The sequence below is a fragment of the Grammomys surdaster genome, unplaced genomic scaffold (genome assembly GCF_004785775.1).
Source record: "Grammomys surdaster isolate TR1022 unplaced genomic scaffold, NIH_TR_1.0 97, whole genome shotgun sequence".
NCBI lineage: Eukaryota > Metazoa > Chordata > Mammalia > Rodentia > Muridae > Grammomys > Grammomys surdaster.
In genome coordinates this window covers 6,245,217-6,262,399 of record NW_021604576.1, presented here as the reverse complement: position 1 = coordinate 6,262,399, position 17,183 = coordinate 6,245,217, and the positions used below count along the sequence as shown (strand labels likewise).

Here is a 17,183-nt window from a genome sequence, read left to right as displayed (position 1 = left end):
TAATCCCTTTTACACTTCCTTGACTGCAATAATAAGTTATTATTACTTTTTATAAAATAGTTGTTTTCATTAAATTTTACACAGCCTATTAAGCAATATGTTAAGAAAAAATCTAAACTATCTTGAGATAATAAAGAGCAGTTACGAACATGTAGCAGGGTAGTTCTGATGCTTTGACCTGGAATCTGTTTAGAAGTGTCTGGCTATTGAGTTAAAAAGCATATTAAAATAAGCTAGTGTGTATGTGTGTGTGTGTGTGTGTGTGTGTGTGTGTGTTTCATCCGTGGATCTGAGATAGCTCCTGGGCATGTGGGTGTGTGCATGAGTACATGCATCCAGCCGGGAACACAAAGTGGAGTAGAGAAAACTAGATATTACAGAAATATGTCGTAAGACCACATATATTAGATAGAAAGTTTTGGGAAGTGAGTAACAATTTCAAAGCCAACAACTATTGAATAGAAATATCACTTGCTTACTTAATCAGATTAGTTGTCATAAACAAATGACTCTCTAAATGTGTTGGCTTAGAAATTACACATATCATCACCCCTTTACCCTGTACATACTTATCCTCATGATAAGCTGAGACATGTATAAGGTATTTATTAAAATAATGTCTTAAACAAGGAAGCAGGGACAGAGTTTTTGCCTTGTCTAGTGCTACACTAGTACCCACGGTTTGCACCTCAAATGCTAATGATAGTTTTATTTGTGTTTTCCCTGTTTGCTCAACTCACCACTTGATTTTTCTGTGCAATCCTCAGTTATTTGGACTCTTAACTTCCTCATGTGTAGACACAGATAATTTATTTCTCACTGAGTTGTAGAAAATTGAATTAAATATGAATTAACTTTAAACTCTGTACCTAGGAATTTGTAAAACATTTTAGAATTGAAACAGTAAGATTATTTCTACTTACAAAGATTAGTGATATAATAATAAAGGACAAAAAATAACCATACTGTCAGGCTTGTGACATGGCTCAATAGGTGAAGGTACTTGTAAAAATATGAGGATCAGACTTTGATACCTGGGACCTACAGGCTGGAAAAAGAGTTCAGAGTCCTCTAAGCTGTTCTCTGACTTCCACACATGTGTCTTGGTGTGTGTATGTGCATGTATACACTAAACAAATACATGTAACAAAATTAGCTCTACTGCAATGCTCTAAGACAGGCAGGCTGTTTTAAGGGAATAAAAAAGAAGTGACTATAATTAAATAAATGAACAGTTTCATATTTATAAGGATAAACGGATTTTATATATCTGCAAATTCAATAAAAGTATTCAGAGTTTTATGGATATTACAAAGAATACTCTTCATGTTTGTACAACTAATTAAAGCATTCTAGATCAGTTATAAATATTAAAGTGGAAAAAAAGTAGTTGAAAATAAAATAAAAAAATTGAATGGAATTTGGGGCCTATAGTTTGGTGTATGTGTGTGTGTGTGTGTGTGTGTGTGTGTGAGAGAGAGAGAGAGAGAGAGAGAGAGAGAGAGAGAGAGAGAGAGAGAGAGACACTATTTGAGTGTGCCGGTAGTACATTTACTAGCATACTTTGAGGAACTAAATTACTGTTCACAGCAGGGAGGCTGGAGTCATGAAATGGATTTAGGCAACCTTAGGTGATCTCATAGGTGCCTACTTTTCAATTTGAAGACAGATTAAGAGAAAAGTATATGAGTTAAGAACATGTTTTATCTTAAAAAAGAAAGATGTTCTCTTTCTAAGTAATGGCTTCTTTCAGTTTGTTTACTTTGTTTATATAAAGTACAAGAAGGAATATAAATAATTTTCCAGACTTCACACCACCACAGCACAGGAACTGGAAACTAGAGTTCTGTAGACAATAAAAGGTACACCCTATTTTCCCTAACTGCAAATTCCCTCACTGGCTTAAATATAACACCAAGTTTGCAGATCCAGGGGAATGGATGTAGTATGAAGTATGCAGAATAAAGTATCAAGAGTACTGGCTGCTGCCTAATAGAACATCATCAGGTCTGTGTGATCTTTGTTACCTGAAGACACCATATTTCTAGCAATGAGACTTGAAATGAAAATGGTTCTGCTAAAGGCCTTCTGGATCTACTTGTGAGTCACCTACCTGGAACTTTGTAGAACTCCTGTAGTGCCTCTTCAGCTCATTTGAATCTACCTGGAACACATTTGTATTTTGATCAGGTTTAGAAATTTTATCTCTTAGTTTTTACTTTTTTTAAATAGTCATGGTGATTTCTCTCTACTAGTTATCTTCAACCTCAGCCTATAATCATACTCCAGCCTTTTGCATTTTAAAAACACACAGATGCTCAAGGTGCTTTTAACCTTTTCATTAGTTTCCCTTATTTATTTACTTCTAACTAAAAAGTTTTATATAGTATATCTTGATCATATTCTTTCCTTTCCCCCAGTTCCTTCTAGATCCTATCCACTTCCATACACTCCTAATTTCATGTTCTTCTCCCCACCAAAATATCAAGAAACAAAAGACAAAACATGAAAATACAAATAGATAAGCAAACAAATAAAAGTCTATAAGACAAAACCAAAACCAAAGTAGGAGTACACACACACACACACACACACACACACACTCAAAGCATGGAAGCTATTTTGCTTCGTTTTTTTTTTTTTTTTGTCCTCTTGCTTAACATTGGAGTTGTAGGAGAGTCAGCCATACTCCTTTACCCTACTTCCTCTCCTCATAGTAGTCCCTAACCTACATGAGTTCGATTATAATTTGTCTTCTTACTTCCTTCATACTGATAAAACTAACAGTGCAAAGTCCACACAGGAGCCCCTCCACACTTAACATTTGTGTTATGGAACTCTAAGTATTTTGGTGTGATACATACATACATATATTTCTTGGGTCTTTTTAAACTCTTTATCGTTGTGTATATAGTTATATGATGTGTGTGGTGTGTGTGTGTGTGTGTGTGTGTAGATCATAGGATAAGTTTGTGGGGATAGTTCTCCCTTACTATCATACCTGGATTTGGATTTGAGGGTCAAACTCAGATCATCAGGCTTATGCAGTGAATGCCATCTTGCCATTTCATCGGGTATTTTATTTAAAATCAATTCACTTGGTTAAGCTATAATCTTCTTGAGGACAGGGCTGACTGACGATTGGGCAAACCAGTATCTAGAACATTCTAAGAACTTAATAAATATTGAGCACATGAAGAGATAGAGACATGGAGAGAAGTGTAAGAGGTTTGTAACATTGGCATTTTCTGGACTACCTTGTTTTCATAACTTTTTTTTTCAAGGAAGCAGAAATGCAACTTTTGGTTTACCTGCTTGAATAACTTAAGGTCCAGCATTTGGGTGTCTCTTTTGAAACCATCAGTTGGCCATTTACAATGCAGCATACCTCAAAAATTTGTTATGTTATCTTCTCATTATGCTTACTTCTTTAAAAATCTCATCCATGTTTACAGTTTCAAAGACCACCAAATCTCTATCTCCTCCCCTAACATCACATCCGAGAGCTATATTCAATAAAGCTGAACTTATCATTATTCTCAGGTCTCCTCAAGATTATTCAGTCTCTCTCTCTCCTGGCAGTCATTTCCATGACTTAGGTGGTGCTTCTCCTTAGTCATTACACAATGCTAGACAATGGTCTCCCTAAACTAGAATGCTTAATATCTATTTCTGTTAAATTGTGTGACCCTACATGATTTTCAGAACAAAACCTCAATGGTCAAATTCCTTTTCATAGTTCATCAGGCTCTGCTCTCTTTGTCTCCCTATCTTATCCTCTATCTCACAGTTCCTCAAATACATCAGTTTCTCTCTTGAACACCTTTGGTGATGTTGTTCTAGGAGACCAGATCACGTTTCCTGTATTGCAAAGGTGGAATAGTTAGCTATTACCAACTATCCATTAAGATAACCTGTATTAATACAATATAGAAGTCCATTGTATTTTTTCTGTTTCTCCTTCATGCTTGAGCTTTGTAAAATGTTAGGCATGCATTTTTGACCTTTGCTTTCTCAGTTCGTGACAGTGTCTAACCTCAGTAGGTGCTCAGAAGGTATATCTATATGTGATATGCACGATGGGGGTAGAAAGATTCTTTAACAGTGAGACCTAAAATGATCAATTCTTGCATTCTAGCAATTGTAGTGTGTGTGTGTGTGTGTGTGTGCATGCGTGCATGCACGCACACACACACATGTACTTCAGTTACAGGTAGGAAGAAATTTCTTTAAAACTTTTAATTGATTTAAATATTAGAACTTGGGCATACAGAAGCAGCCTCATTGTCTACCAATATTTATCATCTACCATCCATGCTATTTAATATGGAACTTTTTAATTGTCCCCAAGTGTAATGGTTTATATATGCTTGGCCCAGGGAGTGGCACTATTTGGAGGTGTGGCCTTGTCGGAATAGGTATATCACTGTGGGTGTGGGTTTTAAGACCCTCATCCTAGCTGCCTGGAGGTGATTCTTCTACTAGCAGCCTTCAGATGAAGATGTAGAACTCTCAGCTCTGCCTGCACCATGCCTGCCTAGATGCTGCCATGCTCCCACCTTGATGATAATGGACTGAACCACTGAATCTGTAAGCTAGCCCCAATTAAATGTTGTCCTTTATAAGACTTGCCTAGGTCATGGTGTCTGTTCATAGCAGTAAAACCCTAACTAAGATACCAAGTAATGTTAAAGATCAATTAGTTGGGACTTGTTAGATGGCCCATTTCTTAAAATGCCTGCCACACAAGCAGGAAAACCTGAGTTGGTGGTCACAGAAGCATATATCTTTAGACTAAGTGCTATATGTGGGTATGAGAGTCTCTAACGCTCGGAGACTAGCCAGAGGCCAAATCTATGGTCTTCCTGTTTAGTAAGAGACACTGTCTTACAAAATAAAGGTGGAAAGCAACTGAGGAAAGATACCTTACATTAACCTCTTGGCCTCCATATACATATACAGATACATACACAGACACAAATGTCCAGACAGACCGACAGACACACACACAGCAATACACAAAGATACACACTGTACACACATACATGCACACACATACAGACACACACAGATACACACATACAGATGCACACATAGTCACACATAAACATGAACACACATATACAACACACATGTTGTATCATTCCCCCACATCATTCCCCCAATTTTCCAGTCAACTCAATTCCTAGTCCCTCTTCCTCTACTTTGTTTTTTTTTTAACCTACATTCACACAGTAAATTTTATAGGAATATCTTGAAATATGTGCAAGATATGATTTGTATGATGGAGAAAGAAGGAATAGTGATCCATAGGTAGACATAGACAGGTTTCATTGGTAGTCTTATACATTTTGTGCCAAGAAAGATTGAATAAAATCAGTCAGCTCCATCAAAGCCCTAATAGGGACAGACAGACACACGTCACATGCCAAGCTGCTAAGATAAAATACTGCATTCTCCCACAAACCAGGAAGGTGTTTTTTTTTTTCCACATTTAAACCTTTCCATTCAGAGTCTATAATTCTATGATTGAATAAATGTAAACACAGCTAAAAATGCTTGATTAAAGGAAAGTGGTATTTAGCAATTTTAAAATCCCTGTTCTTCTGAGCACTAAATAAATTTGGCACAATCAGCCTTATGAGGATCAGTCTGTTTACTAGTGACAATTAGGCATTTACTTTTAAAATGTCACCCTATTTAATTCCTTCTCTCTTTCAAGCCTGCTTACTATGTAGAAGGCATTTCTTCAGGGGAGGCTTACCTTAGGAAGGGCATGCTAATTACGTCTAAATCCTGTCCTAACAGATAGTCTTAGAGGATGCTCTGCTCAAATGCTCTTATGTTCAGTCATAATTTACCTCGTCTGATCAATAATTCTGCAATTTTTATATAGAACCAAGACAAGCACTTGAAAAAGAATATTACATGCAGTGAAAGAATTACTCAAAGAAAGACAATCCTGAGCCAGCTTTATTGTGTATTCGCTCCTACACATGTCTTGAATATCTTTGAATTCCAAGGATAGATAGGAAAATGAGATAGAACACTGTTCCTGCCTTTCAGGAACTGACTGTCAGGTGAGAAAGACAGCTAGAGACACAGAAAAGAAATAATGGTAAATGTGTGGCTGATTATTTATTGAATAAAGACAGCTAAGGAGACAGGAAGGCAAAGGTAAATGTGTGCATGTTTATTCACAGAATTCACCTAATAGTTTACTCCTTTCAGCCATATCTTGGGGTATGCATACATACCATCCTATTTAACCTTTATCCTAGACTTATGAAATAGGAATTATTTTTAATGTAGTAGAAATAGAAGAGAGAGAGTTAATTTAGCTTAGTAAAATTTAGTAGTAAAATTTGACCCGGGTCTGTTTGTTTCTAGGTATTATAGTTAGCCTATGTTTTATTAATGAAAGTTAAATATATTAAATGTCATCAAAATAGCTAGAATGTAAAGAAATTTCAGGTCACTTTTATAGAGAGCAATTGTGATGGTTAGGTGTGCCAAACAGTTTCCTGGACCTAACTGACATGGTTCTTAGTTGGCACTAAACATTTTTAGAGATCCTTTGTGTGAGTTTTATCAATCAAAATTTGTAGCTATGTATCATATCCAAAACTCAGAGCTGGGCCTGTGAGTTTGTTCAGCAGTTAAGGGCACATTCACTAAAACTAACAATCTGAGTTTGAGCCCCAGAATCCACAAGGTAGAAGGGTAGAACTAACTCCTGCAAGTTGTCCTTTTACCTTCCAACATACACCAAGATACTCATGTATCTTGCACACACCTGCACACACTCATTGGCACACACAATAAATAATCATGTAAACAACATAAAATCCACTGCCAACGTGGTTTCAGCCACATAGAAGAGAGCTTTTTTAATGAGGCATCTTCGTTGGTGTTTTGTTTTTTACACAGCATCATTTTCAGATGTTGTTAATAAATATAGAACACATGTAAACTTCCTGGTTTCTTTCATTGTGGCTGTTTGCACCTCACTTTTTTCCCTAAGAGAGTTGCAGAATTAATATTTCCATGTTCTAGCTATGGTGCCACATGTATTAACTAAATATAATGTTTTTTGTTTAGAAGGCAGATAGGTATATCTTCCTAGTATATGTAGACATTTAAATATTTGTTCAATAGATGAATGAACACTTGTATGGTATAACATAATGAAGACATGTAAACTAGCATAGTGAGATCTTCAGGTTGGGAACTCAGTGTACATAGACTTTGTACCAAATGTAATCCACTTTCAAGGGCTACAACTACTTACTCTAAATTAAAGGAATCATTAAACTTCTTTTGAACAAACAAAGCAATTAGTTCCCGCTCTATGTTTGTTGCTCATGGTAATGCATTTTAAATAGTGTCCATTGAGTGTGTTTTTATTGATTATTTTTTCATGGTTTTAACATTCTATTGTGTGCAAACACCTCTTAGGAAATTGAAAATAAAAGTCTCCTTTTAGTGATTTTGTCATTTTCCATTCATCAAACATTGATTTAGTGCATCTAATAGAGGCTAAATTAGTGGATTTTTAATATATATTTTTTGGTGCTGTTACTTCTCTCATTTGTAAACCACTATCATCATCCATCAAGTTGCTGTGAGCTCTGGGCTTGGAGAATGAGTGAACTCATGCTCTGAAATCTTCACTGGGAATATTATAAACAGATATTTGCTACAGCTTTGGCTATTATTGCCTTTAGAATTTTTTCAATGAAAAAATTTAAACATAGAGCACATGTTCCGGAAAAATAAAATTTAAAAATAAGAATTAATAAAATTACTCCTTTCATCCCTTTGAAAACTTAAGAGTTTCTGAAGACTCCAAAGAAAATATTCAGGATTAAAGAAGCCTGCTCTCCTATTCAATAATACATAGGATTCTGAGTTACTCAGCATTATGGCAGTTGACCCTCCATACTCTGATCTTAGAAGGCCCATTTTATGCAATTCTAGTAGGAATTTGTGACAAGGGAGTCACAGGGGACATCTGGGAGAAACCCTTCCTCCTGGCCAGTTCAGAGGGGTCTGAAAAAAAGATGGACTACGAAATTCCAAAATGGGAAATAAATTAGAAGATACTCCTCAAAGGTAAGAAATTTGGCTTTTGAAGTAGACTGCTGCATTTGATCCTAAGAAATGGGGAGTGATGGATTTGGAAAATCAAAAAGAAGTAGATTCGAAGATAAAATTCATTACAAAATAAGACAATCATGGGCTTTTCATTTGCTCATGGCGAAGCATGTTTTCTACCCTGTGGCTGGACTCCTGAAGGACAGCCCAAAGCCTCTCAGTGTTTTCCATGGCTTTCCACTAGTGAACCTTAGAACAGTACTTCGAATCTTGCAATACAGCACAATAGCTGCATGATGTTGAACACTAGAAATCTGGTTGAGGTATGGTTGGGAATTTTGCATTTTCATGTTAATTTTCATGTTTAATTGCAAAATTTGAATGTACATATGCTCAGCAGCCACCCGTATGGGTAGTACAGTGAAATTACAGTTATTAAAAGGATGAGGACAGACTATGTATAGTCTACTAACAATCCTATAAACATCGTGTATGTGTTCATTGTCATCCTTACCTCATGTCTACTTCTGTCCTCACTTTCTTCTCTTTATACTTATTAACCTTAGCCTTAAACTCTGTGCATCCTAATACTATGTCAACTCCCCATTTGCATCTACTTTTCTTTTTTCCCTCAATTAATGCAACACTAATCTGTCCTTACCACATTTTCCTCACATCTCTAGCCTTTTCTTAGTATATTCTACACTACTTTTCTTCTACTATCTCCCAATAATTACTGAAGATAAAGAGATGATGTTTTAAGGTAGATGTTAGGATATTTACATAATGGGACCATCCAGCACTTGTGGTTTCTGCAGTAAATATTTCTGTAGTAAACACTCTTGTTACAGGGCATTCTACCAGGTTCCTTGAGTAAATGGGCCAAATTTAGCTACTGGACTACATTCCTAGTCCAGTGGAAATGAACAGTACTACAAATCTATCACAACCTAGTCTCATTTGCACATTGAAACCATTTAACTGAAAGAAAACAAATAATAAAAATGCAACCATCAAAATAACCCCAGATTCACACATTCTATTCTAGAAGTGTGTATATAAACAAGGCAATATGAGCCCTGTAAAAATAACTCCTTAGAAGAGGATTCCAATGAAAAGAAGTTAGGCAAAATTTCATAGAAAGTTAAAAAGGATAATCATAAGACTGTTTAAATTAAATCAAAGAGAAAACAACCTCATAAATTAATTCAAAGAGAATAAAAAGAAACATCTGAGCAAAGAAGGACATCAATAGAGGATATGAAAGAAGAATTTAGTAAAGAGAAATTCTGAAAATATGTTTTAGAAATGTAAAGCTCATTTAGTCATATTGAAACCAAGTAGAATGATTTACCAATAGAATTTATTAAATGGAAGACAGAGTATCTGAGAGAGATGACAAGATAAATGAATTAGAATATTCAGACACTCACAAAGCTCTAGTCACAGAAAGACAGTAAAACATTAAATGAAACAATCTTTCAAACTTAGATTTTTTTTGTAGTCCAATAAGGCATTGTTCATTTGTTAATTTCTTTCCCCAAACCCTACTTACGATAATTTCTCCGCCTCTTACAAACTGGAGTCTTGGCTGGATCAATAATATATCACCGAGGTAGATGATGTCACATATGATGTCAGCAATAATCCAGTAGCTCCTGTTGTCTGGTGTTTGGCATGGAAAGACAAGGCGCACTGGGAGCAGCCAACAGTTCCAGTTATAGGCAATGGTGACAAGCAGGAGCCACAGGAGATAGACCCGATCTAGCAAGACAGAATTGATGTCATCCTTATGGAATTATACAAAAATCCTAAGAAGTTTCTTTCTTAGGCTGATCAAATTGAGACACTATCTTTGTATGTATGTGTGTTGTGTTTGTGTGTGCACTGGTGTGGAGAAAATAGAGGCTGACATTGGGTGTCTAACTTTGCCAGTTCTCACCATATTTTTTGAGATATGGTCTTTTAGTTCATCCACTAGCTAGACTGACTAGCTAGCAAGCTAGGGATCTTTTTCCTTCTATTCAGTTGCTAGGATTAAATATGCACTATGAAGACCAGCTTTTACATGGGTGCTGGAATCCAGACTCAGGTTCTCAGGCTTACATAGTAGGCTCTTTATAGACTAAAGTATCTTTCCAACCCTGATACTTTAGAGACAAGATTTCAGTATGGACTTCTATTAAATATTTAACACAGTTCTGTCTTGAGTTGAAGGCTCAAGGAGAGACAAAATGACAGTATCACTTTTTCCAAATATGGACAGTGCCCTTTTTGTTTTTTGGCTAGTTTGAGTCTATTCCAGGGTGTAACTTCACTGTTTGAACTCAGGATTACTGAATACTGGAAAATTTAGATGTGCCATTGGCAGGATCTTCCTGAAGCAAAGGATGTTTGGTCCCCAGTAATTAGGGTCTGCCCATGGAAAGTGGGAGAAAGGCCTCACTCTGCTAGAGTACTGGCTCTGAAAGAAGAGAGAACCAGTTTCCAGAGGCAATCGGAGTCCCTTCACATGTTGTTTTCTCAGAGGATTTAGAAGAGAATTTGTTAGATTAGAGTAATTAACTTAGTAAAGCCATGGAAGAAATATATATATGTATATATACATATATATATAATGTATATGTAATTATTTATGTAATGTGAATATATATGTACATATGGATGTGTGTGTATGCGTGTGTGTGTGTGTGTACATATTGCCAAGTTCCTTGAGACTTTCTTTTCAAAGATTATTTGGGCCAGAAAATATCCTAGCCTGGGTTTTAAAACAGACAGGAGTTTATCTCTTTTCTTCAACAGAGAAAGGAAAACAAACCATTTCAGATCATACATTTTAAATTATGCCTTCAAGATAGAACACACTGTGGGATAACTGAAGCTGTCTCCATATGCCTGAGTCAAAGGAGTTCTGGTAAATTCTGGTCATCCTAAGAGGATCTCCTTCGATGGTACCTGTGTAGGAATCTATGCTTCTAGGAAGTCTCATTCTTTTTAGGTACTCTTTTACAGGTACTCTCTGGAGCTTGCAAGACAACGTGCCGTGGTGGTGTTCTTTTAGCTTAGAATTGTTCTCTTCTTTTGCTGATACATCTGTAGGCATTGCTTCATGGGGGAAAAGATGAAATGTGTTTATTAGGTTAAAACAAGTTAGACTGAGGAGGAGAACATTTGGTTTTGATGAAATTAGAGTATTTAAAAATCTTCTACTTTCCATGTAGACAAGCAAAGTAAACCCCTCATGTTTAAATTAATGACCTTTATTTTTCTATATGTATTGTAAGACATGTTTTACTTCCTAAATATATACAAAAATAAAATAGAACAGTGGTGTACATAGAATTACTCAAGAAAAATTTGAGATGGAGAAAAACATAAGGAGCCTACCAGCAATACCTGCTATAATACACTGAATAAATTTATAATAATTAATAATTTATAGTAATTAATTTATAATAATTAATTTATAATATACTGACTAAAATTATTTCATACATATATTTTGAGGTATGGGTAAACAAAGTTCAAAATATTAATTTTCAATGTGTATCTATCAAATGATGATTTATTTCAACCTTATCTTTTCAAACATTAACTACTATATAATGCACAGTATTCATTGAAAACACAGCTTCTTTCCAGTCTACCCCATCTCATTATAATTAGACATGAAGAAGTTTGTCTGTTCTTAAGCAGTCATTTTTCTTCTTTCTCTAAATACTAAGAAAGTATCAACCATAATACGTATTTTTTGATCTTTTGTTCTTATTATTTTATCATACCCACATTTCTGTTAGTATTAAGAATGTTAATAATTGTCCCTACTTTTTGTGACTGTTTTTAAATCTCTTTTTCTACATTAAATTATTCTTGTATTTTTGTACTATGCATTTTGTATGAGCGTTATTTAATATTAACAATAGAACTCACAGAAGATATTGCCCGTGGGCTCCTTATATTTTTCTCCATCTCAAATTTTTCTTGAGTATGCTCCACACGTTTTTTTTTAAATATGTGTTCTCCTGATTGAACTCAGATCCTAATTCTTGCAAAACAAAAACTTTAGCTACTGATACATCCCCCTAGCTCTTTCCTTTTCTTGATGTAAGTAACTCTTATTTTTTTTGCTAGATCTAGCCCTGTGGGGTCATACTAATGCACACTCACCTTAATTTCCTTGTTTGTCTCTTGCTATTCTCAGATTTCTGAATCTCTCTCAAAATAAACTAATATAATGTACTTAGTATTATTGTCTCAGAATCTGCTTTTCTGGGTTCTAAGCTGAATAACTGGCCAAATACATGTTCCTTTATACCTTTCTTCTTGTGAGTACTTTGAGGGAACAGTGCTTACCAGTATGAGAGCTGGTTTCTAATTTAGGAAAATTCTCTTCCTCTGTCAATGTTTTCTTGTAGAAAGCAGTTCTTTCACGCATTCTTTCCACTAGGTTGTGTAGATGGGCATCAGTATATTCATTTATAATTGGGGCTTCAAGCACATTGGTCTTAAATCTAAACAAGAAAAAAAATGTTGATAGATCCCTGAGGATCTAATACATTCCTTTATGTATTCAAGATCATTAATGTTTCCTTTCTGCAATTAAATAAAACAACAAAACCCCAAATTAAAATGGAAATAGTTCTTGTATAACATTGATTGGCATTGAAAAATTAGATAATAGGTACTTGCTTCAGTGGCACATATGTTATTGGAAAAATTACAGTTCTATAAACAGCAAATCATCATTCTTGACAAAATGGAACTTTAGGATGTGGTTATAGAATTAGTCTCTGTCACTACAAGCAAAGTTGGTATGACAAGCAGCATCTAAGATGACACCATGACATCATAACCCCAGGGATCATGAATATGTATGTTTTGCTCCTAGAGTTAGCAAATGGTATGTGGCATGATTTATGTCAAGATGAGATGGTATATCAGGCTGATATAATCATGTAAAATCCCTGAAAGCACAGTTTCTCTGGCTGGCAACAGAACAGAAAGTCAGAGATTTGAAGTGTAGGGAAGAGGTTACTGGCTAGAAATCCCCCCATCCCTTGGTGGTCTTCAAAGAAAAAGGTGTTCACTGATAAGAATTTCAGGAGGTCACCACCAGGCTGACAGTGACTTCTGAACATCTGATAATAAGAAAACAGGCTTTAGTTATGTGACTACAAGGATCTGAGTTTTGACAATAATATGAAAGTAGATTCTTCCCAAAGCCTCCATATGAGGCCCTTGCCCGGACAGGCTGACACCATGATTTTAACCATGTAAGAGTTTCTGCAGAAAGTCTATCCAAGCCCCCAGGCTTCTGATCCAGGAAACTTGGTATAAGCCTCTGGCCAGGTAGTGATTTGTTCTACAACAAGTGAAAAACAATTCAACTGACATCTCTTAAGTAACTTCCATTCTGAAAGAACACAAGAATACGCCTACAGAGTAAAAGTTGTCAAGTAAGTTAGTCAATTTTGTAATGATCTGCTTTCGTGCCATCCTCCTCTGCTGTGTGGGATTGGGTTTCACATTGCTACTGGGAAATCTGTACAGGCTGCATAAGGAAATCCTCTAGTAAGCCCACACTTAGGAGCTTTTACCTCCTACCTGCTCCATGAATGTATGTATCTGTAAAAGCTCTAGATCCCAGGATTATTGTCTATCTGTCTTCTCTCTCTCTCTCTCTCTCTCTCTCTCTCTCTCTCTCTCTCTCTCTCTCTCCCTCTCCCTCTCCCTCTCCCTCTCCCTCTCCCTCTCCCTCTCCCTCTCCCTCCTTCTGTCCCCCTCCCTCCCTCCCTCCCTTCCTCCCTGCCTCCCTTCCTTCCTTCCTTCCTTTCTTCCTTTCTTCTTCCCTTACCCCTCTTCCTCCTTCCGTCTTCTTTGCTGTATTTATTTACTCATTTAACTTTTTATTGGTTCTTTGTGATTTTCCCATCATGCACTCCAAACCCACTCGTCTCCCTGCCCCTTTGTACCCACCCTCTGTCCTTTCAACCTCCCCCACAAGAGAAAAAAGATTCATTGTGGAAGTTGTAGTGTGCTGGAGTGTCTCACACAGAACACAGTTTGTCCACACATTTTTACTTGTGCATGTTCATGGTAATAAGTCGCTGGTCTGGTTCTAGGTCTCCTGCTACACTATCAATACTGGTTCCTTACTGGGACTCCTTTCAAATACCCTGTTGTTGTCCTGTGTCAGCTCTCCCAGGATGCTCTGGCAAGGGTTGGGGATAGCTCTGCATAGCCCTCAGATATGAACATGGCCCCAGGCAGTAGTCCAGACCAGCGATGTCTACCTGACCTTATGTGGTAACAGACCTCCTGCTGCTGCAAGGCTGTGGATCTAGACTTGGCCCTCAGTAGCTGCACAAGCCAGTATCTCACTATGGTCTTAGGTGGTGTAGCCATGTCTTTTCGTTATTCACACATCCTTCTGCTTCTCTTTCTTTTCCATCTCTCTGTCACATACTTGTTCATCTTAGTGGTACCAGGTCCTCTGGGTGTTTGGGGTTGTCTTAGGAGTGCTATGCTTCTCACAGTGTCATATGGCCCTGGGCTGGAAGTTGTCTCAAGCTTGCTCCTTCAGTGGTATTTCTGATACGGGATCTCTTTACATAGGCCTGGATGTTCTGGAATTCATTATGTAGTCCAAGTTAGCTTCAATTCACAGAGATCTGCTAGCCTCTGCCTCATGAGTCCTGGGATTAAAGGCATGTTCCACTATGACCAGTTTATTTTCCTTCCTTCCTTATGATTACAATTTATGCTCCCCCCAGAGGCCAAAGCTTGTGAGTAACTTTTTCAAGTGGTTTGAACCAAAGAGAAAAAGAGTTCACACTAAAACCAAAGGTGAGTGTAACCTTCAAGGCTTTCTGATTGTGACCCAATTCTTCAAGCTATGTTCTATATCCTAAATGTTCCACAACGTCCCAAAACAGTGCCACCAGATTTTCACATAAGAACCTATGTAGAGGGGGGAGGACTGTCTTAGTAAGTGTTTTTAATGGTGAAGAGACACCATGAAAATATTTAACTGGGTCTGGCTTACAGGTTCAGAAATTTAGTCTATTATTATCACAGTGGGAAACATGGTGGTGTTCAGGCAGACATGGTGCTGGAGAAGGAGCCAGGATTTCTATATCTGGATTAGCAGAGAGCAGAGGGAGAAAGAGAGAGAGAAAGAGAAAGAGAGAGGGGGGAGGGGGGGAGGGAAGGAAGGAGGGGGGAGAGGGGGGAAATGGGAAGGTGCAACAGCGAGAGAAAGAGAGAGACAGACAGAGAGAGAGAGGGAGAGAGGGAGAGAGGGAGAGAGGGAGAGAGGATAGATCCTGGGGCCTGGTTTGAGCAGTTGAAACCTCAAAGTCCAACCCCAGTGACACACATCCTTCAACAAGGCCACACACCCTCTGAAGTCCACACTTCCTAATGGTGCCACTCTCTGTGAGCCTAGGAGGGCCATTTTCATTCAAGCTACCACAGGCACATTAGTATTTAAACTGTAATATAGGTGTTTGTCTGTAGTGGGTGCATGGGGGGAAAAAGAAGTTTTATTTTGGTATGTGTGTATTCAATTCAAAGTGTCTCGGGTGAGTCATAGGCTCACATTTATGTTACCCAGAAGACATTGAAGATAGAGTTCTGAAGGCAAGAACTTGATAGTCATCAGTTAAAGGGATATTAGAGAACTTATGTGGATTATATCATCTATGCAACCTCAAGGTCAAGGGCAGTGTCTTTTCTTTATACCCCTGAAGACTGAGGACAAGTCAGACTTTTAATGACTGCTTATTCAATAAAACTGCAACTTCTTACCTTTTGCTTCACCTTATTTGATTTACTTCAATGTTTTAAAGATTTATAAGAAAGTAAAGTTTCAAGCTGTTGGGTCATTAATTATAAAGTCAGCTTACTGTGGAATTGCGACAGGATTATAATTTTACCCCCATTCTTCAACAGCTTAGTTATAATTCCTCATTACTTTAATTTAATCAGAGGTGTACTTGTAGCTTAAAATTGAACAAATAACACTTGATTCAGGGTTTCCAGAGGCTCTTGCCTTCTGGGTAGTGGATTATTAACAAGACCTGTGTGGGTAGGATGTAGCCTTTCAATATTGAAATGTGAGAAGTAGCTAACTGTGGAAAATGAGACAGGAAATAACATTTACATGTAGGTATGGATGTATCACATTTAAGACAGGCCTGGGAGGTGGCTCAGCTATTAAGACTACTTGCTGCACTACCAGAGGCCCAGATTTGGGTGATTCCCAGGCATCTCTAACTGCAACTTCAGGGAATCTGACAATGCCTTCTAGCCTCTGAGTGCCTGATTGCAGGTGTACATACTCACACTCAGACACATGCACACATCTACACATACATAAAATAAAATCTTAAAGAAGTTCTGCAGTTTAAGGTCACCATTGTAGCTTATCACAAAAGAATGATTAAAGGTGTATTTTCAGATTTATTTTTGTTTTGTTTATTTATTTTAATTTTACCAGGTAAAATTGTACATATTATGAAGGACAATGATGACTCAGCATGTGTATACAATTTGTAATGATTAAAGTGAGAGGTTTTTCATTATATCATCCAGTTTCTCTCTATCCATGTGTCCTTTACTCAATGATCACCCTTCTATATACTTCCATAAGATTAATTCCTTAAATCTCCACATGAGTGAGATCACATGGCATTCATCCTTATGTACTTCACTAAGTTTATTTATGTTATGTTTTACTGTTCATCTATGTTGTCACAAACAAAAGTATTTTGTTTTAAATGGCAGAATAATATTGCATGTTATATACACACACATATGTGCATATATTATATTTATACATTTTATTTAAGATGACCAGTCCTACTGGGAGATGAAATGGGTTGATGGTGCGTCTTCATCTCTCTCTCTCTCTCTCTCTCTCTCTCTCTCTCTCTCTCTCTCTCTGTCTCTGTCTCTGTCTCTGTCTCTCTCTCTCTCTCTCTCTCTCTGTCTCTCTCTGTCTCTCTCTCTCTCTGTCTCTCTCTCTCTCTCTCTCTGTCTCTCTCTCTCTCTCTCTCTCTCTCTCTCTCTCTCTCTCTCTCTCT

General features: G+C 37.1%; 1 protein-coding gene across 1 annotated transcript in view; it reads right to left on the bottom strand.

The window, feature by feature from the left end:
* The window catches only part of Cngb3 (cyclic nucleotide gated channel beta 3), a 172,722-nt gene that overhangs the window by 79,933 nt on the left and 75,606 nt on the right, over window positions 1–17,183 (bottom strand). Inside the window, 4 exon segments of the mRNA XM_028779786.1 lie at window positions 2,114–2,164; window positions 9,653–9,861; window positions 11,053–11,202; window positions 12,451–12,608. Coding sequence (XP_028635619.1) covers window positions 2,114–2,164; window positions 9,653–9,861; window positions 11,053–11,202; window positions 12,451–12,608 — 568 coding nt within the window.